Here is a 27,302-nt window from a genome sequence, read left to right as displayed (position 1 = left end):
CAGTGAGATACACTGGACGAACTACACCGTATGCTCCTACTATTCCGTTACTGGGTATCCCTACACGATCTGGACTGATCACTAACCGTGCACTACAGACATGGGCTGACGCGGGCGTCACCACGATAGGAGATTTTTTTTCAGAGGGTGTATTAATGTCACATGCATCATTTGTGCGCGTGCATGGTGCCTCCGATATACTGTTCCTGATACATGCCCACATATCCAGATATATACGCACTACATGGTCACCCGAAGACACTGAATCGAACACGAATACACTACTTACCATGCAATACCTCATGGGTAACGGGGCACGCCTGACAAAATGGTTAACTCACGGGATTCGGACTGAGAAGGCGATCTCGTTGAGATCGTTGCGAGACAGGTGGGAAGAGGACGTAGGCCGTGAATTTACAGTCAAGGAATGGGACACCATACTGGGATACCCCAAGAAAGTATCTCGTAATCCAAAATTTAAATGTATTCAATTGATGCTATTGCACAGAGCTTATTTAACCCCATGCAGATTTTGTGCTTTGTTTTAGAGGGCGCATGATTCCTGCCCACGCTGCCACGCACCAAATGGAGGGCTGATACACATGATATGGGACTGCCCTCGTCTGGGACACTACTGGGCAACGATATGCAAAATACTATCGGATATAGCCCTGGTGCGTCCTAACGACACATACCGCATACTGGGATTAGGGCCCCATGAAAAGAAGGGAAATTCCACCTGTCGCTTTGCTAATCTTGTGCTCCTTTTAGCTAAAAGGGCTATAACCACACAGTTGAATGCCACTAGTGCCCCGTCCCTACAGGACTGGCATACGGAAGTGAGGAGAGGGGGTAAAGCAGAGGGGACTCAACATCAAAGAGAGGAATATAAGGGCCTGCGAAAAACACCGATTTCTTTGAGTTGGAATACAATGTTGGAGGAATATGCTTCAAAAGATATATTATCCTACTAGGGAATGATGTCACTATTAAGGGGGGGCTTGGACCACTAACACGGGGCACATGGGCTCCTCACAACACCCGGGGGCTATATTATTATTTACTTAGCGAGACTGCTTAGTACATCTCAGACAGGCTGTGGAACCAAGATATACACGAATTTCATATAGATATGTGTCAATGCTATTATAATTGTTTCTTGCCGAGTGTGAGGGGGGAGGGATGGTGGGGTAAGTTTTGTTAGGTTGATGTAGATGTATGGGATATTGATAGAGCTAATTCATCATGATAGGGTATGCGGAACTACTAGTGTAGACGAAAATTCCGAGAATTACCTGTACTGGCTTGCTGTTAATGATTCATACAACGGTTTCAGACTTATGTGCATAGTTATGCAGATACTCTCATAGACCTTCAGCAATATAGATGTGTATATCTCTAATCTGGTTGTAGCTATGTATAACTAAGTTATGTACCAATATGATCGTGTTGTGCTCTACAATGTATAGCAGATTACTGTGTAAAATCAATAAAAACAAATAATAAAAAAAAAGGATAAGACCAAACAATTTCAGATCAATAATGGTCAAATGTACACTATACTTATTAACATAAGCTGCAGTACCAAATATGTCATTTACATTATTGAATGCAAATGTTCTAAAATATATGTGGGAAGTACAATAGGAGCGCTAAAAGATCGTGTGAGTGAGCACTTACGAGCGATAAAGCAGAATGACATAAGATACCCCATTTCAGAACACGTACACAACTGCACAGCCCAAGGTCAAAGCAAAAGTCTTCAATTTTTTGGCATTGAGCATATTAAATTAGACCCACGAGGTGGTAATAGAGAGCTTAAACTGCGGAGGCATGAGGCAAGGTGGATCATGCGTTTTAGGGCCGTAGAAGACGGCCTGAACAATGATCAGGAACTGCAATATTTCTTAGGTGACTAAACAGACGTTAGAACTATACTGCATAGTCACTGTGGTTAGTTTGGATTTACAGGACATAAGTTGAGTGAAGCTGTGTTCACCCTCTAGATGAGAGTGATATGTAGGGCGTATAAATAATACATGAAGGGGAAGAGAATTTTTTCAAATAGTGTGAGGAAGGATGATACGCTCAACTTGTTATATGAGATTATTCAGTTATAATATTTTATAAATAAAACAGAATACTGATTAGTATTAATGTGCGGGTTACGGTCTGATAGGAATATTTTGTAATTTAACTTCATTATAGTTGTGACCTAATAGAGCACTTTTCAGGTGGATTATTGGATAATTTGAAATATCTCTGACAAGACTGACACTATATTTTACCATTCTAAGATGGCGCCGACCTCAACCGCTTCATGGGTGAGTTCTTTTGTTCTAATTTGTCTACAATTAAATTACAGAGTAAACCATAGGTCCGTGGTGATAATTTTACAGTATATTTTATTCTGTGAAGAATATAATTGTAAGACGGTAAGAAATACGGCAGATGCACATCACGTCGAGATGGCACTGATACAAACAGGACACAGATTAGTCCTTTGTTAGTTTCGGATACGCGCTACTTCTACCGCGAACCCGGAAGTCTAGCTGTCCTCGCCTGTACTCGGGTGTTGTTTGGCAGCGTGAGCAGGTATGTACTGGTCACTTGTTATGCGCGCGTTTTGTCTTTCTAGACCGCAGGATACACGTAACTTGTAACCTGCGCTCTTTTGCACTTTGCCTGTTTCAGGATATTTAGGGACCTAAGGTCCGGTTTTGACTGGTGAAATGGTGTTTTTGGATTTTTGTATTGGATGTACAATATAGTCAACATAAGACCTTGTGTTTGGGATTATTTCACGATAGAAGTATAGTTATTTTGGCCTTGTCCGGGCTCTTATTTGACCAGCCTGGTGTAATCCCATGTCGTAGGAGATACATACTGCACCTCAATTGGTATTGGAATCACAAAAGATATTGGATTTATCATATTATTGGCAATATTCCTCTTTTTACTTGGAGGACTTCACTTTTTGGAGGTAAGGGGCAGGCGGTTTATAAGTGCATAATTGCTCAACATTGGAATAGAAAAGTAGGATTTATGATATGGTTCAATTCAAATTTAGTTTGGAAGATTATCTTTATTGAGGTAAGAGTTAGTGACCTGAAATATGGCATTTGATGATCATAACTAATGCATTGTAAGACCGTTGCCTCGCAGCATGAAACAATAATGAGAATCTTACTTTGGCTTCACAGAAACGCATTGAAAGAAGCCCTAAGGTACCTGTGTCATAAGACACTACTGTTTCAAATCACATGGGTTACGTACATATAAAAGAGCACTATGGTTGTAGCTAGAATATTAACACATTTGGTCACAACATCACGACAACGTGGTAAATATAAAAAAAAGGGAACTGGATGTTAATGTGCATGCAATGGAATGTAAAAATCATGTGAAGAATAAGGATAATGCTTTATGACTTTTTTATGATCTAATGTTGGAGAATATGAGATATTTTGTGCAGGGAATTTGTATATTATTTAATGAAAACTTGGTTACATTCGAGTATGAAGGTGTTTAACATTTGTTCTGTTTTTATGGCATATTGCTTGACACTTATGGAACTGATTAGCCCTTTGCACGGGGTTGTAAAATGTCTGGGCCTCATGGGATAACTGTACTGCATATAGTATTGGCATTACAACCTCATACTTTGTATCACTTTCAGCCCTGAGGAAGCCGTAAGGTTACCCCCTATCACGGCGAAACGCGTTGGCATAAGGGATTGGAAGATCTGTTGATATTAAAAGAAGAAAAACAAGAGCCCAACAGATTACGGTTTGCTTTGTTGTATGATAACTGTAATTTTTAGTATATAAGACGTGTGTGCTCCAAAAAATTGTTAATAGCATAAAATGAGTAGGCATGTCAGACCCCTCAGTTGAGGGTTTATTGCCTATTCATAAGGTTTGCAATTAGACCATGAGAAGTAGCAGGTATTCTATCCTAAAGTGGAACTCTCGCTAGTTGTTTGGAGTGGCTTAAAGTACGCCTCGCTGCCAATGAGGCCCCACAGTTAAATGGGACGTTAGCTTAGCAAGATTAAAAATATTTTCTCAGGCAGTCAAAACTGTCCTTGCCCTCACTACTGCGTAAATTAAACAGACTTCTCGGAGTAGGGGGGATTTCCTGACACTAATTAAGAAAGAGGATGTGAGATTCTCGTCCAACCAAAATGTTAAAAAAATAATAAGATACTAAAGAGGGCAATTCAGGAGTTTGATGTTCCTAATCTCTTTGGCGTACCCCCGCATGGTCACTGCTTAACGTTGTTACGATAAAGAGTTGCTAGTTCAAACGTGGCCACCATCGATGCACAATCTTGACTTTACGCTCTCTCGGCTATCTATCTTCAATAAAACAAACAGACTGGGAAAAACGTAAAACAGGGCTGTGTAATCGTCGTGTTCGCAGTCTCATGATAGAGTCTTTGGTTTTACCAATACATGAAAGCAAGAGAGGGAAAACAAAATATACACATTGTTTCATATTAGTGGAGAGCATGCAGTTATGAAACGATGGTAGTAAACTCGTTTATTGTAAACGATCATAAACGTTTTAAAATGGAAATACTGTCACGTGACAAAATTGGGTTTATAAGCAAAAAGTGAAAACGTATCATATTTTTGTTCTGATATGAAACATTGTTTTAAGTTTTTCAGTTCATTAGCCTCTCGTCCAAGATGGCGCCTTCTCCGTTAAGTGAGCGACAGTCCTTCTTTTGTTTCCACACGAATTGTCTTGTCCGGGTCGTTGTTGCCGGGCGGGAGCGGAAGTACTGTCAGACCCAGGACAGGAGCTGGACTCGAGGGGATGCTGAGCTCATCAGTAGTAGTACCTGGAACGAGATGGGTAACATTTTTGGCAGGAAGCGGCGTAGCAGGGTCACTGAGCAGGATAAGGCGGTACTGGTAAGTGTAGGGGCAAGAACGGAAATGGAGTTGGGAGGGATATATAGGAAGGAAATTGCCTGGCCTACAGGGGGTGTGGCTGAAAAGGGTGTGACCTGAGGATGCTAGGCACCAGAGTTTGGAAATAAAAGGTGGGTTAGTTGGAGAGGTATGAGAAGAGGCTGTACTAAGGGAATGAAGTGGGAGGATCTTGTATTTAAGGATGTTATGTTGCATTTTTGCAGTGTCAAGCCCTATTGTTATTCCAACAAATTGCACGTCCTATTTGTGTTCTCTTTCGCACCTACCGAGCTAGAGGCACTATCATTTGATAGTGTATGTTGTTGTATTGGTCTGTAATAGAATTAAGAATCAGTTAAGCACAGTTCACGCTCTGTTTTGTTGTGGGTTCCTTTTCTTTGCATGGGTGAGCTGGTACTTGGAGGCTAGCCTTACAGTTGGAAGGAGGATGAAGGCCTGACAGGAGCTACGGCAGTACCGAAGGCGCAACAGGAAAAGAAGACTGGCTATCTTCATACTGATGTGGCGTCTGTCTCATCTATATGAACACCATCCTTCAGAACTCAACATCTGGGCAACTAGGATTTAGAGAGCCTGCATGGAGATGCAGGCAACATCAGGGGGCATGATGGTGTTGTCACTGGTACAGGAATAAGGCTACATAGAGACACTGTAACCAGAATGGCGTAGTATGGGGCTGCCCACCTTCAAATCTTTCTGCAAGTGGCGTCAGAGCTTGCTGCTATGCTGGAGGAGCCCAGTGAGGAGAGGACACATAATACATTTCTGCTAGACATTTGGGCATAAGACAGGCTGTTGGATATTTGAAGTATGAGGTGTACTTGAAAGCGGTAAACTGTAAATGGAAACCTGCATGTTCTGGGTGTTCAGGCACTTTAGGAGCCTACATTGGGAGACGTGTGATTGACTATAGGCTCCTAGCTCTTTAAAAGGACTTGTGGTGCTCGTAAATTGGTTTGACAGTGTTGAGTCATTGTGCTTACTTACACAGTAATGCTTTGTTTCAATGTGCGTTATCTTGTTTAATTCATCGTAGCAGCCTGACTCTGTGTCACATGTACACCAGGGTTGTAGACCTACAAGATTGTTGGTCTTGCAGTATAAAATTGTTTATTGCATTTATGGTACTAGGCGTGTAAGGAACTATTGGTGACAGGCTAGCTGGAACTGAAAAAATGTTGTCTTTGGTGTGGGGTATTTATGAATGGGTGTGTATACAGATGTTGGTGATTGCCCCCACAAACTGAACTCTTGTGAGAAGTTGATGAGCAAATACAGTGTTGCGTATGAGGGAATATATGAGCCTTATTGCACTGTGCGATTTACCTGTGATCGTGTCAGTAATGCCAGCAAGACACTAGGCGGGGTCTACAGGTTGCACTACTGAGAGAAAGTTGTAGTAAGGAGGTCCATACTGGTAGGATGTAAGTAAAGATGATTTATTCAAGCAGGTAACATGTTGAATAGTTCCAGACAACAAGAAGTTGAGTTGTGCAGGGGATCCCCACCAGAAGCAACCTGTCTGCTGCTCAGCCCATGCTCAACTGTCACTTCAGCTCTCTGTGTCCCAACATTCCGAGGCACATCAAGACTCTAAGATTCTATTGAGCACAGAGCACAAGCACTGGCTAAGCAGTAGGTGTAAAATACATTACATTACACAAGGGAAACACAAGTCCTGTATATGAATGATTTATAACGAGAGAGAACCAAGGAAGAAATAACCAGGAAGAATGGTGGAACAGAATCAACGTCAAGGAAAAGAGTAAGCAAGGCAGAGTGAAGCGACCAGTAGATGAAGACGAGGAGGAATCAAAGAGCTAGTATGCACAAATGAGAAAGACCCGAACTCTCCAACAACGAATACAATAAGGAAGCAAAGAAGTGACCGAACAGGAGAGAGCAAAGAGATAGGTGAAAGAAGCGAAGAGTGAATATACACAAAAGGAATTGACGCATACCCTCCAAGAAAGAGTTAGAATGGAGAAGGAAGCAGAGATGATGCGAAGTAACACGACAAGTGAACAGAAAGACATAGACACACCAAAGACTACCCACAACATACCTACTGGCCAGGCAGGTAAGCAAGGAAGGAAGGACAAGACATGACGCGAACAGAACAGAAAATATACCCAAGCACAAGGAGAAGAGAAGGAAGGAACTCCTCCTGAACAATGGAGAACGAGAAGAACACAACAGACAAGGAAAGGCAGAAGACCCAGGAATAACAACAAAGAATGTGTAAGGTCCAGATTCCAAAGATGAAAAGGAAGTGAACATCAATAGGAAAGCTGAACCAGAGAAAACGGAGAGGAAGCAAAGAGACACAAACAGTATCACTAAACTCCTCCCCATTTCCAAATAGATAATACAAATAAGGATAGAGTGTAACTATGCGTAATTAAAACCGCTGTGTAACATCATAGAAAATACAAAGAAAGAAAATGACAGCCAAAGGGACTGATACCCATGACCGTCCTCTACCCCGATTGGAAAAAAAGTGAGGATCACTGTGAATGGGACTAAGGCCCATGACATAGCACCCCGTGTAAGGACAACCCCCATGTAGAGGTAAACAGTAGTGCCATGTAGTGATGGGACTATAAACCCGTAAGACGCCCTGTGAGGGTAATTGTGTAAATGTAAGTGGGACTGTGACCCATGAAACTGTGCCCTGTGTAAGGGAAGCTGTGTAAATGGGACTGTGACCCATGCAACGGTGCCCTGTGTAAGGGTGAAAACCGTAAGTATCCCATGTAGGAAAATGTAAGATCAAATGGGGCTAACACCCACTGCCATCCCTAATGATGGGAAAAGTTACATGTAAAGTGTGATAATTCGAAATAAAGCACGAGGTCAAGAAGGTGTAAAACATGCTATGAGCTTAACATATTATGGGAACAGATCCCACCAGGAAAACACGTGGAGTGAGGCAGGTTAAACAGTTCCTTGATGAGGTGCTCCAAAAACTTTGTCTTAAATGCGACTGTAAACGCAGCCAAACCAAAAATAGGCTTCAATACTGATACGCAAAACTGTAAGGAGACAGTTATAGATTAGTGTGTGTGTGACACCGTAATGCTGTGACACACACCAGCATTTGTGAGCAAGATGCTACGCAGAGAAAGTCCGGAGTAGACTATGTCAAGTAGCAGGCTCGTGCACTGGCTGATAGATCGCAATGCGTCAATGTCACCCTCGTGCACTGCCAACTGAACTCAATGTTTTAGTAGGGCATGTGGGCTCGAAAACCATGGACAAAATGTACACACCGACTTCAGTACACGACCATGTAAGTAGCATTTTCTTGGTCCTGAGATGTGCCAGAGTTCCTGAGCTGACGAGCATTGCCCAAAACTGACAGCAAATCCATGACAGCAAATCCACAGACAAACTCTTACAATTTGAATAAGAAGTCCAGCGGGAGCGGTAGCATTACTGAAACCTTCAAAAGTTTCCTCTGAAGTGAGATACTAAGCAACAGAGAACCTAGATCCCGCGACGAACAGTAGCCCAGGAGCTTGCCTGATGTTTACAATCGCAACATGGTGGCACGTAAGATCCAAAGGGCCGGGAGGCTTCCGGCGCACTCATGCTCCAAACGTAGTCACAGAGCGAGAAGAATCGCCGTTGATGCTCGTGACGTCATGAATGCCTCAAGTTGTGGCGATGTTCCGCGCGCTAAGATGTGTGAGGTAAGCGGCAGATGAAAAAACTGCCAACCGAACCAACGGTCACAAAGATGGCAGTTAGGAGGTTGGCCTGAAGGGAAAGTAGTAGAACCTGGGCTACGTTATATGGTACTCACCACAGGCACAGCAGAGTACAAATAGAGCTGAACACCCTTGCCCACCGCTGCCTCACAAAGCGCGATGCATGTAGAAAAGTAGAGAAACACCTCCCACGAGAGACTTCTTGCAATAGACAGCTGCGCATTTCCCATGAGGCGTGGCACTGTAGTTGAACTCTGAGGGGAAGATAAATGTAGAATAGAGAAAAGAGCCGGCAGTAAACTGTTTAGTAGACAGGAAACCTTCACGCTGTGACACTTGCTGTTGAAGTTTGTGGGAAGAAGATGTTCTCCCCAAACACGTTGTTCAGCAACATAGTAGAGGTCTTGATGACAGTCAATAGTAGAATAATTCAAAGTCCAAATTACGTAGTGTAGAAGTGTGCAAGATCACACAGCGTAGGCAGCAACAAGACTCCATTACATGCTGCATTGTAGTTGTATATCCACAAGGTCGTAGAGTGTCTGCCTGGGCATGCACCTGCGTGACTGAGATTAATTTTGTACCTGTAAAGTTTGTGCTTGAAGGCACACACAGTAGATGTACCAAATGCGTAATGTAGATGAGCACAGCACGCCTGGGCTAGGGCTGTCCGATGGTGAGGTCACTGGTGGGGCTGAGTGGCGTAGTGCATCATTTTCTTAGGTTTCTTGTTGTCTTCTTTGGTTTTCTATGATGAACTTACTTCTTCCTTACTGACGTCATTGTTGTACACAGTTTTTCCTTTTCTGTGGATGTCTCCTCTTGTGTACATTGTGGTTGTTGCCAGTGAAGTCTTTGTAGATTGTGCCATCTCCAGGTCCTCTTTTGGTCACCAGGTTCCTGAGATCCGCTTGTAACACGTAGGTTCATCACCATGCTAGTAGCCAAACAAATGTAGTAAGGAGGTCCACGCAGGTAGGATATAATTAAAGATGATTTATTCAAGCAGGTAACATGTTGAATAGTTCCAGACAACAAGTAGTTGAGTTGTGAAGGGGAGCCCCACCAGGAGCAGCCTGTCTGCTGCTCAGCCCATGCTCAACTGTCACTTCACCTCTCTGTATCCCAACATTCCGAGGCACATCAAGACTCCAACATTCTATTGAGCACAGAGCACAAGCACTGGCTGAGCAGTAGGTGTAAAATACATTACATTAACAAATGCAGGATACTACAAAAGACTTAGACTTTAGTGCAGGGTCATGGTTACTTTGGCAAATTGGAACAGTATTCCTCTGCCAGACAGGTGAATCTGTACTCTTTACCTATGGAGTTATCTCATGCCGTTGCATCGGTCTTACAGAGTCTCAGCCAAGTTTGTGTTGTCAATTGAAAAACAATGTCTCTCAGGTGGTGTTTTACCAGACCGTGGTGAGCATTCAGAGCTTCCACGCACAAGTGTGCAGCTTTTGTCCGCACAGTGCGAGCAATCATGGTTTTGGTCACCGGAGCTTGTTTTGGTGACCCCACCTCTTTATCTCTGTCTCAGCTGGTAAATGCTGCAGCAGCCCAGCAAAGCGGTGAGAGACCCACAGTTTCTTCAGCAAGAAGTGCAGATTTCAGGCAATGTCCTGGGCCTCTGGGAGATTAACTTTCAGCAGTACCAGTACTGGATCACAGCAGCTCCTTGGGTACTCTGCAAGGTACCCCTGCTCTTGGGCAGTGAAGCAACTTGGAACTGGAACAAAATTCGAAGATCTGTGCCTCCCTTTTATGCATAATTTCTGGACATGAATATGGATCCACTGTCTACAGTTCAGGGACTGGGTTGTTGTGATTCCTTTTCATAACTCCATTTTCTTTCTGAGGTGCAGATGATTCTTTGTGAAAAAGGATGGTTCTCACAGCAATTGGTGATGATGCTGGCTGCTTGGAGCATATCTATAACATGAACATAATACATGATTGGCCCCTCAAGGAAACGCAAAAGGCTCAGGCCATGCCTAGAAAATTCCCTTCTTTTAATAATTGTACCTGCTGACTCACCCCTCACACCTTCCCCCCCTACCATTATCCAAATGGCAGTACTTGGGATGAACAAATCAGCAATCGCCTACTAAATATGTCACATGAAATATCTAAAGGCAGCCCTGTTTGCTTTCCTTTCACACTTCAGTGTCTAGAACTAGACCCTCAAGCTAAAAAATGCACGCAATACACTTCCACTATCTAGAGAGGCTGTACCAGCTTCTTCAACTTATGCCATGTCAAAATCAAGCAAAACACACAAGATGATGGACGGAATGTTGCACATTGGCAAAACATTCACCCCCAGTCACAGATCTGGGTTTAATCCATCGTTATTTTGCTCACCACACCACCCCAGTTCAGACATGGCCATATGCAAATCAGTCTTGACCCTGTGCCTCATGGGAACAGGCCAGCCCGAACTGCCAAGCCATGTCTTCCCTGGACCGGAATCGAGCATTCTTCTTTTTTTTTTTTTTTTTATTTTTTTTATTATTATTTTTTTTTAAAAACCTTTATTACAGTTTCAGAGGCATACAAGTATGGGCCTACAACCAACAGGCTGGCCGCTAATGCACACTATAAGCATAGACACATCTTAACAACCACATCGGTGAAGCAATAAGAGAGCTACTGGAGTGCTAATCAACTCAGCCAGCCGCAGCCGCAGTCCATAGACAAGCAAAGAAAGGTTTCATATTTTTAAAGAAAACGAAAAACATCACACACACAAGGCAGAGGAGGTCAATAGTAGTAACATGTGCTCCCCGTATCGAAGGGGTAAACAAACCCAGGGAGAAAGAGGGGGGGGGGGGCAGGCAGAAGAAACCAAATGCACATGTCGCAGGAGCATAGAGGAATGCGCGGGCTAGGGAGACAGAGCAGCATCCATCTCTCGCGTCTGGGGCGGGGCGCAAATACCTCCACGATAGGAGTTCCAGGGACCCCACACCTTAATGCACTTCCCAGGCTTGCCTCTCGCCACATACACCGTTTTCTCTCTGAACATACACCAGTCCATGTGTTCCTTCCACGCTGAGACCGTTGGTGGCCTCTGGTAGCCCAACAGTTGCGCAATGTCACGCTTCGCTACCATATAGCCCAGAGTCACCCACTGCGTCTGCATCACATTATAATCAGTCGGCTCCCAGACATTCAGCAAACATCTCCGTGCCTCCGGCAACAAGGCAACATGCGTGACTTCTTCTAACACCGCATGCACTCTACACCAAAACCGATGCACCTCCGGACACTCCCACAGGATATGGAGGAAAGTCCCCAGTAGTCCACAGCCTCGCTTACACAGACCATCCACCGAATACCCCATACGCATCAAACCAGGCCCCGTGACGTACACTCTATGAAGTATCTTAAGCTGGACGAAACGCAAGCGGGCCGGGATAGCCACCTCTTTCGGGGAGGCCACCGCTGACACCCAATCCTCATCGTCAAGTTCCAAACCATCGGCAATCCATGTCTCCCGCAATGAGGTCAGCAAACCCATTCGATCATTGATAAGCTTCTTATAAATCAGCGAAATGGTGCTATCAGGCACATAGCCGTCCAATACTCTATCTTCCAACGGGGAGGACTCCGGAATAGCCGCAACGTCCGGGAATACGGAACACAAGGCGTGATGAACCTGAGCGTACCGAAAGTATTCCCTATCGTTCAACTGATATTCGGTTTTCAGCATGTCGAACGTCTTAAATTTCCCTTTCGTCCAGAGATCCCCTACCTTGCTGATACCAATCATATCCCATTTCTCAAAGCCTTTCGTAGTACACAGATAACCCAAACGCCGGGAAGCGTACAATGGCGTTGCCCGAGTCAAGCGATCCCTCCACCCCATCGCCGCATTGGCTGCATGCCACACCTGCACCGCGACCCGCGTCGGGCCTGTCAATCGCGCATCAAGGGACCCCGAGTATAGTGCTCGATTATATTCCCCGCTTGGCAATAACAATATGTCCATCTCAAAAGCCGGGTTCAAAGCAGGCCCATACATCCCGTGATTGACAGCAGCCAACTGGGAGGCCCAATAATATCGTTTAATATCAGGGAGAGCGACCCCCCCCATCGTACCACGGTAGGGTTAGTTTGGCAAGAGCGATCCGCGGCCGCCCATCCCAAAACAATCGACGCTGAAGACACTCCACCTCCCGAAAATAGCGGGCCGGCACTACGTCCACAGTGTTCTGTAGGGCGTACAAAAAGCGTGGCAGCGACATCATTTTGAACAACGCCGCCCAGCCGAGCGGCGAAAGCGGCAGCCGCCGCCAACCCGCCACATCCGACCTTAGGCGCTGAAGGGGGGAAAGAAGATTCCGCTCATACCGGGCCACCGGGTCTAGGGTTATAAAGATTCCCAAATACTTAAACCCCGACTGCGCAACCTGGATAGGGCAGCCCCGCGGAAGGGGGGGGGGCCTCCCTGGAGAGAACGTACACACAAGACTTAGCCCAGTTAATGACCAATCCGGAGTTGCGACCAAAAGAGCTCAACACATCCACCAATACAATGAGCGATTTGCGCGGAGATGCAAGATACAAGAGGATATCGTCCGCATATAGGGAGACACGATCCTCGTACTCCGGCGTCCATCTAAGGCCACGCATCGAAGGGTGCCACCGCAGCCACTCCGCAAGGGGCTCCAAACAAAGCGCAAAGAGAATAGGCGACAACGGACATCCCTGTCGCATGCCCCTACCCAAAGCAAAAGGAGCCGACACCCGTCCGTTGACCACCACCTGTGCCAGTGGGTTATCATAAAGCAATTTCACCCAGCCGATGAACCCCGGGCCGAACCCAAACTTCGCCAATGCTGCCCAAATATACGGCCATTCCAAGGTGTCAAACGCCATGGTAGCGTCCAGGGACGCCAAAATGGCCGGCTCACGCATGAATGGCGCTCTAGCGAGAACGCCATGCAGTCGCCGCAGGTTCAAAGCGGTATTGCGATGGGGTATAAAACCGGATTGATCCTGATGGATCAGGTCGCCCACGACCCGGATCAGGCGATTGGCCAGTACCTTGGCAAGGATTTTGGGCTCCGCGCTCAACAAAGAGATAGGCCTGTAAGAAGTACACCGATCCCGCGGCTTCCCTTCCTTATGGATAACAACAATAGTAGCAAGACGTTGGTCAGGGGGGAGGGAGCCCGCCGCCAGTGCCTCAAGGAACATGTCCCGGAGATACGGCGCAATCTTATCTGGGCGCAACTTATATAATTCGATGGGAAGGCCATTAGGACCCATGGCCTTGCCAGAAGCAAGAGAGCGAATGGCCAAAGCAATCTCATCCGGCGACGGGGCTGCGTCCATCAATAATTTATCCTCATCAGATAGAGATGGCAAAGCAATGTCTTTAAGCAGCAGGCGAGAGTCTTCCTCCGATCGCTCAGAGACCAGAGAGTAAACCCCGTGAAAATACTCCGCAAAGCAATCAACAATATCACCGGGGTCCGTCACACACACACCATCCACCCTCTCAACAACCGGCACCACTCGACTCGCTCTCTCCTTCTTATCCAACCAGGCAATCAACTTCCCGGCCTTATCACCCATATCGTACAAACGCCCCTGTTGCTCCCTGCTCATACTCTTAGCAGATTCAGTAACCAGCGCCTTGTAGTCGGCCTGTTTAAGCCCCAGCACATGCAGTCTGTCATCCGTAACACCTTGCTCCAAATCGATCTCTAACTCGGTGATCTCATTTTCTAGTCGAACCACCTCTTTCGCCTCGCATTTTTTGGTATGGGAGATGAGAGACAGGGCCTGGCCCCGGAGCACCGTCTTAAAGGCCTCCCAAAGGGAGACGGCGGAAGACCCCGACCCCACGTTGTCGTTAAAATAGTGTTCCAGGGACCTAACCAGGTCTGCACGGATCGTGGGGTTTCGTAGGTACCAGGGGTTGATCGGCGCCACCCTCCCACCGCCCCCATGGCGATATCTAAGTGTAGCAAAAGAGGGAAGTGGTCAGATATACCGCGGGCCAAGTGTCGCACCTCCCCAATCATCCCAGCTTGGGCCGCAGGCACTAGCATATAGTCAAGCCTCGAAAGACTACCGTGGGCCCCTGAGTGGAAGGTATATTGTGCTTGTCCAGGGTGTTTTAACCGCCAACAATCTATCAGTCCCAGGGTATCCAGAAAGCCCCCCAGCCAGTTCTGGGCCCGAGGGAGGTCCCTAGGGGGGTGTCGATTTTCAACTCCGGAAACCACTGCGTTAAAATCCCCCCCCAAGACCAAACCCCCCCCCCCCGGAAGCCCAAGTAGCAGGCGCCCCAAATCAGCAAAGGTGGCCGTCTGCAGGCCCGGCGGCACGTAGACAGTAACCAGCCAAATCAACTTACCCTCCCATCTCCCCACCAGTGCAGTGTAGCGCCCTCTGTCGTCGTGGAGCACCTCATCCACCTCCAACGGGAGAGAGGTCCTAACTAAAATGCCCACTCCCCTCGAGCCAGAGGTGAAACCAGAATGGGCCAGCAGGCGATATCCTCGCCTGTTCATGGCATGGAAAGAGTTCCCTATGAGGTGCGTCTCCTGCAGAAACACAATGTCAGGCGAAATAAGTTTCAAGAACTGCAGGACCACCCCCGCTTTATCCTGTCCCCCAGCCCATTCACATTCCATGAAAGAAGTCTCAACCCCTTACCCCCCATCCCCCCCAGCACAAAATATCCCCCTCCCGGAGAGCACAATCATAATAACACAACAGAAAACATTACCCCGCCTTGTGATGCAAACAAACAAACCCCAACCCCACCCCATCAACCCCAACAAAACTCCCCCCCTCCCTGCACCCCTGCGTGAGCCCAAACAGCCCCCCCCAACGTGCAGTGTGCCTGTCGCCCCAATATGAAACTCACTACAAAGAAGACGAGAAAAACCCCAGAAGGAGGAAAGGGCCCCAGCAAGCCCCCCGCAACCTCCAAATACCAAAGGGCAAAGTGTTACAAACTGGAGTCCAGTGCAGCCACAGGTGCAAAACGTTACCAGTCCGGTCCATAGCCAGGATCCCAGTTCTATTCCTACTCCGTCGAGCACTCTCCGCCACCCGACCTTCCCGACCTCGACCCCTCGGTAGGGCATCCAGCCACTCTCCAACCGCCTCCGGCCGGTCAAAGAAATGCGAGCGACCCTCTAACTCAACCCGCAGCCTAGCCGGGAATAGCATCGCATATTTCAGCTCCATGTCCCTCAAGCGCCGTTTGATGGCCAAAAATCCCAACCGTTGCTTTTGAACCGCTTGCGTGAAGTCTGGGTAAAAGCTAACATTAGAGTTCTCAAACTTTAATGGCCCAGCCACCCTCGATGCCTGAAGGATAGCATCTCTATCCCGAAAATTAAAAAGTCGGGCAATGATAGGCCGCGGGGGAGCACCCACCTTGGGCGCACCACCCGGAATCCTGTGGGCCCGTTCCACAGCGAAGAACTTGCTCAGTCCCTTGGGTGCTAGATGAGTCACCACTAGATCCTCCACAAAAAGATCCGCAGCAGACTCCTCCGATCGTTCGGGCACCCCAATAATACGGACATTATTCCGCCTGGCCCTGCTTTCGGAATCCTCAATGCGACGATCAGTCAGGTCACTGGCGAGCCGCAACCTCCGCACCTCCGTCTGCAAAGCGGCCACATCCACCGTTAAACCCGGTCATTTGTTTTGGACAGGTCCGCTCTGACCAAATTCACATCAATCAAAACCGAGTCCAATTTATTAGCCAGGGTATCAAATTGCTGGTTCACAGTCGCCTTCATCTCCTCAATGGCCCCCATGACATCCAGCAGAGTCAATTCGGACGATGCGCCCGAGGCCACCATGGGCCGCTCAGGCGATTTATGTGATCCACTAGGGGATCCCTTTGGCTGCGCATAGCGGTCCATGTTGTTGGCCTGGGTATAAGCTCCCCTCCGGGTAGACTTGGGTTTCAGCTTGTCGCCGTCCACTCTCGCCGCCATCATCAGCGACCACCAAGGTCAGCACCCTCCAGCACCCGGAGGAAGGCCAGGCGACCAATGCAGGAGATCCGGGCCACCAACTGAAATAGGCCCGTTTACAGTTCGAGAATCAGGCCATGCACTCCGTCCTCGGCGCTGCTTACCCGAAGTCCCGACGTCAGTTTCCGCAGATCAACTCGAAACCGAAAGTGAAAGCACGGGGTCCGGGGCAGGCCCAGACTGGCATGCCGCTGTTGTTCACTTCGCACCCGGGCACCTCACCAACTCGAGTTCGGGACCAAGGCCGGAGAAGGCCGCAAACTTCAGATCGCCACCTGTCCGGTTCCCGGAGTCCGATTTCGATTTGGAAAACGAGTGGCACCTTAGCGCAAGATCATAGACAAAAGCCCGTCTAGAAAACCAGGATTATGACAGGATAGACGTGGGAGGTTGCGGAGGCCCTCGGGAGCCACAAGCCTACGCGGCCATCTTGGTTGCACGCTAGGCTCCTCCCCCGGAATCAAGCATTCTTGGACCGGTTTCGGGGTTTCACCCCTCTTCAGCCAGGATAGCTTGACTCCAGTGGCGTAGTGAGCACGGGACCCTGTTCAAACTGGAACGGCATGGTGAGCAAAAAAACGATGGATTTAGGCCCAGATCTCTGTACTGGGGTGAATGTATGACATTGTTCTGCATTCTGTCCATCAACTGTTGTTTTTGCATTTGTCACCCCGAGTGGGAAGGGTATGCCCAGACGTGGGTCCCGTGCTCTCCATGCCACTGGAATCAAGCTATCCTGGCTGAAGAGGGGTGAAACCCAAAAACTGGTCCTAGGATGCTTGTTTCCAGTCCAGGGAGGACCTGGCTTGGCAGTTTGGGCTGGACTGTTCCCATGAGGCACAGGGTCAAGACTGATTTGCATATGGCTGGGTTCAAACTGGAACGGCATGGTGAGCAAAAAAACGTTGGATTTAGGCCCAGACTTGTGTACTGGGGTGAATGTATGACATTGTTCTGCATTCTGTCCATCAACTGTTGTTTTTGCATATGTCAAAATCAAGGGCAATCCAGAATGGATCCTACTGGCTACTGTATGCTCATAAACAGCATAAAGTCCTACTAGCAGGCACCGTACCACACCATGTATTCAAAATACGTGTGAGGGTGTTCGTGCAGGTTGTGAGCATTGTACAGAAGCGACATTGTCAATGAGTTTGCCTGAAGACATTACACTCTTTCTTGCAACAGGGAAAAGGCTGTCCAAACACTATGGAGGCAAAAACAGTTTACTGTCGCCGCCACTCACTGCACATGTCCTAGGTATACAAGCGGTAGTTTTGTCAGTCAAGGCTATTCTTTTTGTGTTCCCGATTTGATCCCAGAGCCAGACTCTGGGTTGCATGGTCTGTTTCAAGCCTAGATCACAGCACACTCAACTGCTTTCATGTTTGCTGGGCCAAATGAAAGTCGGGTTACCAGATTGACTCACATTTAGTCAGGGCAGGTGTGCACATCCATCTAATATGAAAGGGTTATAGTGTGTTACAGGTTGGGAAAGATCAATACCCTTCTGCATGTAGTTGAGTTGTTATGCCAAGTGCCTTTAGAAGTTGTTTTTTAACCTTTGTGCTAATGCTTTAGGCATTGTAACAAATCTTATGTGCTATAGACATACATGGTGTACTTTCACTGTAGCTGTATACAGTGATCATGTATGTCAGGGAAGTGCGTCCTTTTTAGGTCTCGCCTGATCCAGCGCATGCGCTGATCTGGCCGAGACATTTTGTATGCGGGTTTTCCAACTGCTGCCTGTTGCCTAAAGCTTGCGTGCACGTGAGCGTGCACGCGCGCAGCGCCATGTGTCTCACCGTGCTTGATCGCGTCCGCGATCACTTTCACAGGCCGCCCGGCCGTGTCATTTTTCACGGCCGCGCGGCCAATGCTTGTTTTTTTCTTTTCCTTTTGTTGTACCAACTGATGAAGAGCTGCACTCTAGCCAATTTTCATTCCATTTGATTGTTTTCTTCTTTGCTAGGAAGGCGCTCATTTCCGCTGCAGCGTCCTGTGGCCTCTGGTGCCCCCTCAGCGCGAGCCAAGGCTCGCTTCTCGAGGAGAGCAGCTTAGAATAACAGACAGCTGACTCAGACAACCCGGCCACTTCCATCAATTGAGCGCAATTTGCTCCGCGATCGCATTTGAATGCCAAGGGTAAGAGAGATGTGTAACCAGGATAACGCCCCTGCTGCTGCGCCGGGAGCCCAGGAGCCCAAACAATAACACAAGGCACATTTTTGCCGCCTGACCTTTGTCATGCACACATTGCATCATTACGTACGCAGTACACGTTTGAGCTCGCAGTGTTAAAATAAGACATTCAAAAGTACGGTGAAGAAATAGAAACGTAGAAAAACAAAATGTGGGCTAATAAACCACGCAAACTGATTAAGCGTAAAGCCTTTTCTGATTAAAAGTAAATGTATTCATGTTTGTATAGTCCCGGCTTGTTGTCTTGAAGCCACTTCGCACTGCAGACATTTTAAAAAAGATAGCCCTGCCCAGTGAGGTAAGAGCTAGCTGATGAGATCTCTTTGCAGCCATAAGCACACGTTTAGATCTCTGCAGGGCCAATTTAATTTCTCATCCTTTGAATGATGATGAACACAACACAATTGAGTTGGATAACAGCAACGCTTGCTGTAAACATGTATACCGAATGAGCAACGTGATAATAAGCGCTATAAAGTAATCAAATTGCTGTTATTACTATGAGGGAAACACATTTAATATGCTCTGATGGACATCAAGATAACTTGGTAATTTAAATGCCTGTGACGTGCTTTGATCTTCAGGTCACAAGTTTGAATCGTAGCAAGACCAATTAAGTCTCGTGTCCATCTGATATTGGTAAATTCAGCGCCATTATATTTAATTATAGTAACGACTGTTATTTACTGTGCTTAGAAAGGACATACATTTGTCAATCACGTGTGGCGAGTCAAGGCGCTTGTGGACAGCAAACTCAAGTTGGAAAACAGGTTTCTTTACATGGTCTCAACAAATATCGTATATAAACTAGCAAGGACAGAGTAAAGGGACTAAGGTAATAGAGGAGAAGCCCTGGCTGATGCCTGAGTGCTGCACAACAAGGCAGCTCAGTGCTTAATTTGTAAAACAATAAGTGCCAGGGTCCTAATCAAGAGGCTACTGCAGCTCGCCTTAGCCATTGCCCCAGCTAGTGCTGCCAACGACAGTAGCAACACCACTTTTAACCATAACACTCCTGCAAGTGTGACAATTCAGACTCTTCCAGGCCCCCAAAGCTACACGAATAGCTGGGATGCAAGGTATTAGTCATTTGTAATGTCTTTTGAATTACTCAACAACTGTTGCTGTGCTCCTCTCTAAATCACACAAACAGCGCCACCATGTGGCAGACAGCCATAAGTGCTGGTGCTCACAATTTAGTGCAGGTGCTGAGCACTAGAAACCACCGGCACAAATTAAGCACTGCGGGTCAAGCATATGAGATAAAGTCAGAGTGAAGATTCTAGTGGTTGGAAACTGACAAGGATACATACAGATTTCAGGTTCAGGCTGAAGCCAATAGCTGAGGAAGGACATTTGGTGTGTTCTGATTGACAGAGAGCCCCTGATAACTTTCTGCTATGATTCATACCACAAACACTGCAGAGGTTGACCAATTACCTCAGGGTCAGACAGAGAATAGGCCCGGGCTCCAAAATGAAAGTGGCTCCCATTAGTGAATTAGCTAAAAATGTGACCCATGAAAGAATTATACCACACCACAGCCTATTATATCTGATGCCACATTGATACAGCATCTCCAAATCAACTCTATGGTTGGTTCCAAAACTGGACGGGGTTATCAGCACTATATTGTATTTCATCTTGTGCACACAACAAATAAATTAAACTCCATGACCAATTTTCTTGCTTGTGCACTTGATGTTGACACCATGTTGGCATGGTGTACATAAAACGTCTCCTATGCACTTGTCATGAAAATATACTAATCAGCTATTTGTAATCATTATTAATGTTTTGAGCTCACTTCCATAGAGTATGTAAAAAAAAAAAAAGAATTCTAGCTAATGTCAGGAATCTAGGTAAATCCTGGTGTTTGTTGCGTTAGCACTAAATCATAGGAGGTACAATGTATCTGCATAAATTAAGTATAACATTCTTTGACAGAACTGGAGGCTTCAAATTATGCATTCTTTTCTTTGTTTATTTTTTACAGCAGCCAGGTAATACCAAATGAAAACATGGATATATAATAAAGAACTACAAATCCCAGAGTTCAAACAACTAAGTATGTCACAATAGAAAGTCCAATAACCAATCAGCCTTCATAACAATGTATAAACCAGTTGCACCACATTAACTCCGCCTCTTCTTTACTGCTCGGCGGCCATGTTATGTATATTTTCATTTTACTTCATACATATCTTATTAGTTTTTTTCTTACTAATTGTGCTGTTTCACAGCACTTGGTTACTCACAGCGCTTCCATTTATCGGTGCTTGTGTTTTGCAGTTTTTTGACTACCTGCACAGAGTTTTGTCAGAGGTATTTCACCTTCTGTGTCCCCCACTGATGAACACCAGTGCTTAATTTGAGCCGGTGGTTTCCGGTGCTCGGCACCAGCACTTCATTGTCCACACCGGCGCTTGTGAAAGTCTGCCACAAGGTGGAGCTGTCTTTATAATCAAGAGATGACCACAAAAACAGGTAATTTAGTACTTTAATACAAGCATTGGCATAGCCAATAGGTCTCTCCTTTTGGGACCTTATAAGTGTTTAGCCATGCAACAGTTGATGTTGTTCCACCAAGGATATTGTGCTGCATAACTAAACACTTATAAGGTTCCAAAGGCGAGACCTATTGGCTATGCCAATGCTTATTTAAAATGTTAGCGATGTAACGTGACAGGAGATATTAGAGCTGAGGATCTAACTAGGCTATAACCAGAATAAATAACGTATTACCTTGTGCTAATGTGACTCCTGTCCTTAATTATGACTGAACCACTGCCCTGGACTCATTCCTCCTATAAAGAGAAATAATTGGTCATAGCCACCCATTGACTATCCCTTATTTCTCTGAGTCAAGCGAAATATAAAGGTAGGCAAGCATAAATGAATTAATAATTACATATCATAGGAACCTAGCCTTGTTTCTTCAAATGTTTTTTGTCTACCAAGAACTGTCTAGGGAACGATCTAAAATGTGTCTCCCACTCCTTTTCCTAGGTCATTACCTATGCAGGAGCTACTTTTGGATGTACCACTCTTCTGTTTCTTAGCTGTTGCATCAGTTCTTTTAATTTTATTGATCTAACTAGTGTCCTTTCTTTCCTCACTCTAGCTCAATGTCTGACCGCATTTGGGCAGGGCAGGCATAGTTTGCTGTGTATCAGCCATGGGTGTTGAGAACTTTCGCTGTCCTGGGCCCCGTCTTGTTATGGCTCTCCAAATTGTACATAGTACAACCCTTCCCGCACTTGATAGTGATGGCAAGCAGTCACAGGCTTGTCAGGGACATAGTATGTGGGGCAAGAGCTCAGAACTCAACATTCAAACAACAAACGCAGTATGCTGATATACAGATCAGTGCTTACCTTTAGTTAAAAAAAAAAGTGGTTTAATCTCACAGCAAAACAAAATGCTGTACAATTCATTGGATGCAACATAGAATGTTGCAGGATGCTGTATTCTGTCAGTGAGGCACTGTAATCAATTAATTTCCCAGTAATCCACCTTCCTGCTATGGCCAAAATATCCATTACCACCATCCCCACCCTTCTGTGGGTTTACGCAGGATTAGGCTTGCAGCTCCAAGCATGCGGCAGGTGAATTTCATCCTCCCCCCTTTGCAGTGTAGACTCTTCGCTGTGGGGCCATGGCAGCAACATTTCTGGATGGCATTGCAAAACGAGTTCCGGGAGGCGGATCTTCGCAGTAGCACCTGGTTCACAGCAACAGCTGTCTTGGTTGGCTGCAAGCTGGCACTCACCAGGGGTAGTTGTCACTTTTAGGTTGATTTCTCTTGCAGCAATATCTTCAGGCAACGATAGCCCCTGAGCAAATCAGGGTTTCCACTGTGCGGTGACAGTCTTTCGCTGCTTGCCAACAGCAGCAGGTGATCAAACGTGCTTCTGGCTGATACATTTCCACCGCAAACTTGGTACAGCTCAATTCATGAACTCCACAACAAGACCCTGGGGATCTTTTCAGGTCATGGGTCTCCTGGCACTCAGTCCTGGGTCATCTGCTTTCTCTCGGGTTCCCCCCCACTGTGAGCATCCAACGCTCACTCCAGGACAATCTCTTTGCCTGCAAGACCAAACACACTTCTTCCCTTTCTCGGTAGGAAAGGATGCTTTTAGGCAGATCTTCAGCTCCTCCAGCAGAAATACTAACTTTAGGTGAGGTCCCCTCACCTCTGGGAGGCTGGCTGTCAGTCACACCTTCCTTGGTTATAGAACAGCTCTGGTACAGAGTGGGGGGGTTTGGATCTTATTTTCATATGTATTTTCCAGACATGAGATGTGGCTCTGTCTTTAGCTTCAGGATGTGTTTGACTTTGTTCTTTTATGTGACCTTCTTAAACTGCTTGCCAGACACAGCCTTTGTATGAACTGATACTTCTCATAGCAGAGAGCCCGGGGCTAGCTGGAGCATCCGAAACAAGGGCACAATGAAGTGCGCTTGGCTGTCTGCCTTTCTAAATAAGTGATCAGTCACTGAGAAAAATGTAGGCATGGCCTTAAATGTTCCTCACCTTAAACAATAGAAACGGACAGTCCCTGCTTCTACCATATACCAAATGGCAGTGCTCCGGGAGAACTAATCAGTAGCCCCTTGCTAACAAAGTCTTCATGGAATATCTAAAGGTAGCTCTCGCTCTATCCTCCTCACTTCAGTGGCTGGGATTTCACCCATCTGGCACAGGAATTCAGGCAATACACTACTACTGTGTAGGAAAGTTCTCCTTCCTGTCTATCTTGTGCCATTCTAGAGTCTGGGGCTTCCAAAATGGACCCTCGCGGCTTCTATACTCCTTCTCATTCTCTCTCTTACACGCATGCTTTCTACAATACATGTCAGACATTCACTGTACATTCCCACACACTCAACAAAGTCTTGGGGTTCTCATACTGTGATAAGAGCCTAACATTACACAACAGGGGTCAGTAGGCCACACTTTCACTGACACAAATAAAATGGCCTGGTCACACATAACATTTGCAAACAAGCATTGGCATAGCCAATTGGTCTCGCCTTTGGGACTAGCCAGAGATATTGACTTTGCCTATGTCTTTAAGCTGTGCTGTACAGAAGTTTGCAGCATGCTGAAAAGTTATAATAAAGAAGTGTCGGAAGCATTTTTGTTACCTTATATATGACTAAGAAAGCATTATGTACAACTGAACGACCATATTCAAAAATTATTAACAATAAATAGTGTCTTGAGGTTTTTTTTTTGACCTTTCAATGTTGGCAACTTCTATCTGCCTGTCCCAATGGTTGCTTGTTATGGTTTTTTTTGTTATGGGGGGGAGGCATAAATAACAGGAGGAGGAAGGTTGGGCAATACTACCTGTATAAGAGTCAGAGAGTCAGTCAGTCAGTGAGAGTCAGTCAGTGAGAGTCAGTCAGTGAGAGTCAGTCAGTGAGAGTCAGTCAGTGAGAGTCAGTCAGTGAGAGTCAGTCAGTGAGAGTCAGTCAGTGAGAGTCAGTCAGTGAGAGTCAGTCAGTGAGAGTGAGAGTCAGTCAGTGAGAGTGAGAGTCAGTCAGTGAGAGTCAGTCAGTGAGAGTGAGAGTCAGTCAGTGAGAGTGAGAGTCAGTCAGTGAGAGTGAGAGTCAGTCAGTGAGAGTGAGAGTCAGTCAGTGAGAGTGAGAGTCAGTCAGTGAGAGTGAGAGTCAGTCAGTGAGAGTGAGAGTCAGTCAGTGAGAGTGAGAGTCAGTCAGTGAGAGTGAGAGTCAGTCAGTGAGAGCGAGAGTCAGTGGGAGCGCGAGTCAGTGGGAGCGCGAGTCAGTGGGAGCGCGAGTCAGTGGGAGCGCGAGTCAGTGAGAGCGCGAGAGACAGCCAGTGAGAGAGAGAGAGAGAGACAGCCAGTGAGAGAGAGACAGCCAGTGAGAGAGAGAGAGAGAGACAGCCAGTGAGAGAGAGCCAGCCAGCCAGTGAGAGAGAGAGAGAGAGAGTCAGCCAGGGAGAGAGAGAGACAGCCAGTGAGAGGTTGTCAGCCAGCGAGAGAGAGAGTGTTGGAGAGTCAGTCAGTGAGAGGGAGAGAGTCAGACAGTGAGAGTCAGTCAGTGAGAGAGTCAGTCAGTGGAGAGAGTGAGAGTCAGTCAGTGAGAGAGTGAGAGTCAGTCAGTGAGAGTCAGTCAGTCAGTGAGAGAGAGGGAGAGAGTCGATCAGTCAGTGAGAGATTGAGAGAGTCAGTCAGTGAGAGTGAGTTAGTGAGTCAGTCAGTGAGCGAGTGAGAGTCAGTCAGTGAGAGTCAGTCATTTAGTCAGTCTGTGAGAGTCAGTGAGTCAGTCTGTGAGAGAGTGTGAGTCATTCAGTGAGAGAGTGAGTCAGTGAGAGAGAGATTGAGAGAGTGAGTCAGTCAGTGAGAGAGAGAGAGAGAGTCAGAGAGTCAGCCAGAGAGAGAGAGAGAGAGTCAGACAGTGAGAGAGTCAGTCAGTGAGAGAGTCAGTCAGTGAGAGAGTGAGTCAGTCAGTGAGAGAGTCAGTCAGTCAGACAGTCAGTCTGAAAGAGAGAGAGTCAGTGAGAGTTAGGCAGTGTGAGAGTCAGTCCGCGAGTGAGAGAGAGATTGAGTGAGTCAGTGAGTCAGTCAGTGAGACAGAGTGAGAGAGACTAAGAGTCAGTCAGAGAGTCACAGTGAGTGAGAGGGGGTGAGTCAGTGAGAGGGGGTGAGTCAGTGAGAGGGGGTGAGTCAGTGAGAGGGGGTGAGTCAGTGAGAGGGGGTGAGTCAGTGAGAGGGGGTGAGTCAGTGAGAGAGAGTGAGTCAGTGAGATAGAGTGAGTCAGTGAGAGAGATTGGGAGAGTCAGTCATTTAGTCGGAGAGTGAGAGTCAGTCAGAAAGTCAGTCAGAGATTCAACCAGTCAGTGAGAGAGATTGAGAGAGTGAGTCAGTCAGTGAGAGTCAGTCAGTCAGTGAGAGTCAGTCACTGAGTCAGTCAGTGAGACAGAGTGAGCGAGTCAGTGAAAGAGAGAGAGAGAGAGAGATAGTCAGTGAGAGAGTCAGTGAGTCAGTCAGTGAGAGTCAGTGAGTCAGTCAGTGAGAGTCAGTGAGAGAGTCAGTAAGTCCGTGAGAGTCAGCCAGTCAGTGAGAGAGACTGAGAGAGTCGGTCAGAGAGTCACAGTCAGCAAGAGAGTGAGATAGTCAGTCAGAGATTGAGAGTCAGTCAGTTGGTGAGTCAGTCAGTGAGAGTCAGCCAGTGAGAGAGTCAGCCAGTGAGAGAGAGAGAGTCAGCCAGTGAGAGAGAGAGAGAGAGAGAGTCGGAGAGTCAGTCAGTGAGAGGGAGAGAGTCAGACAGTGAGAGTCAGTCAGTGACAGTCAGTCAGTGAGAGATTGAGAGAGAGTGAGAGAGTCAGTCAGTGAGAGTGAGTTAGTCAGTGAGTCAGTCAGTGAGCGAGTGAGAGTCAGTGAGAGAGAGTGAGAGTGTCAGTCAGTGAGAGTCAGTCATTTAGTCAGTCAGTGAGTCAGTCTGTGAGAGAGAGTGTGAGTCAGTCTGTGAGAGAGTGAGTCAGTCAGTGAGAGAGAGGGTCAGAGAGTCAGCCAGTGAGAGAGAGAGAGAGTCAGTCAGAGAGTCACAGTAAGTGATGGAGTGAGTCAGTGAGAGAGAGTGAGTCAGTGAGAGAGAGTGAGTCAGTGAGAGAGAGTGAGTCAGTGAGAGAGAGAGAGAGAGTCAGTCAGTGACAGTCAGTGAGAGAGATTGGGAGAGTCAGTCATTTAGTCAGTGAGAGCGATAGAGTCAGTCAGTGAGGCAGTCTTTGAGAGAGTCGGTCAGTCGGAGAGTGAGAGTCAGTCAGGGTCAGTCAGAGATTCAACCAGTCAGTGAGAGAGTCAGTCAGTGAGACAGAGTAAGCGAGTCAGTGAGAGAGAGAGAGAGTCAGTCAGTGAGTGAGAGAGTCAGCCAATCAGTCAGTCAGTAAGAGAGAGTGAGTCAGTCAGTTAGTGAGTCAGTCAGTGAGCGAGTGAGAGTCAGTCAGCGAGAGAGAGATTGAGAGAGACAGTAGGTGAGAGTGAGAGTCAGTCATTTAGTCAGTGAGAGTGAGTCAGTGAGAGAGAGAGAGTGAGTCAGTCAGTGAGAGAGAGAGAGTGAGTCAGTCAGTGAGAGAGAGTGAGTCAGTCAGTGAGAGAGAGAGAGTGAGTCAGTCAGTGAGAGAGAGAGAGAGTGAGTCAGTCAGTGAGAGAGAGAGAGAGTGAGTCAGTCAGTCAGTGAGAGAGAGAGAGTCAGTCAGTCAGTGAGAGAGAGTCAGTCAGTCAGTGAGAGAGAGTCAGTCAGTCAGTGAGAGAGAGTCAGTCAGTCAGTGAGAGAGAGTCAGTCAGTCAGTCAGTGAGAGAGAGTCAGTCAGTCAGTGAGAGGGAGTCAGTCAGTCAGTGAAAGAGAGAGTGAGTGAGAGTCAGTCAGTGAGAGAGAGA

General features: G+C 46.8%; 1 protein-coding gene across 2 annotated transcripts in view; it reads left to right on the top strand.

Moving 5' to 3' along the window:
- The first annotated feature begins 4,740 nt into the window (after nt 1-4,740).
- The window catches only part of CHMP6 (charged multivesicular body protein 6), a 108,831-nt gene continuing 86,269 nt past the window's right edge, over nt 4,741-27,302 (top strand). Inside the window, exon 1 of one of the 2 annotated variants that reach the window (XM_085617415.1) lies at nt 4,741-4,922. In XM_085617415.1, coding sequence (XP_085473541.1) covers nt 4,860-4,922 — 63 coding nt within the window. In that variant the 5' untranslated portion in view covers nt 4,741-4,859. The remainder of the gene's footprint in view (nt 4,923-27,302) is intronic. The other variant, XM_085617416.1, reaches the window with a different exon arrangement.

The sequence above is a fragment of the Triturus cristatus genome, chromosome 7 (genome assembly GCF_964204655.1).
Source record: "Triturus cristatus chromosome 7, aTriCri1.1, whole genome shotgun sequence".
NCBI lineage: Eukaryota > Metazoa > Chordata > Amphibia > Caudata > Salamandridae > Triturus > Triturus cristatus.
Note: the sequence above shows the minus strand (reverse complement) of the source record. Positions and strands in the feature narration are given on the sequence as shown.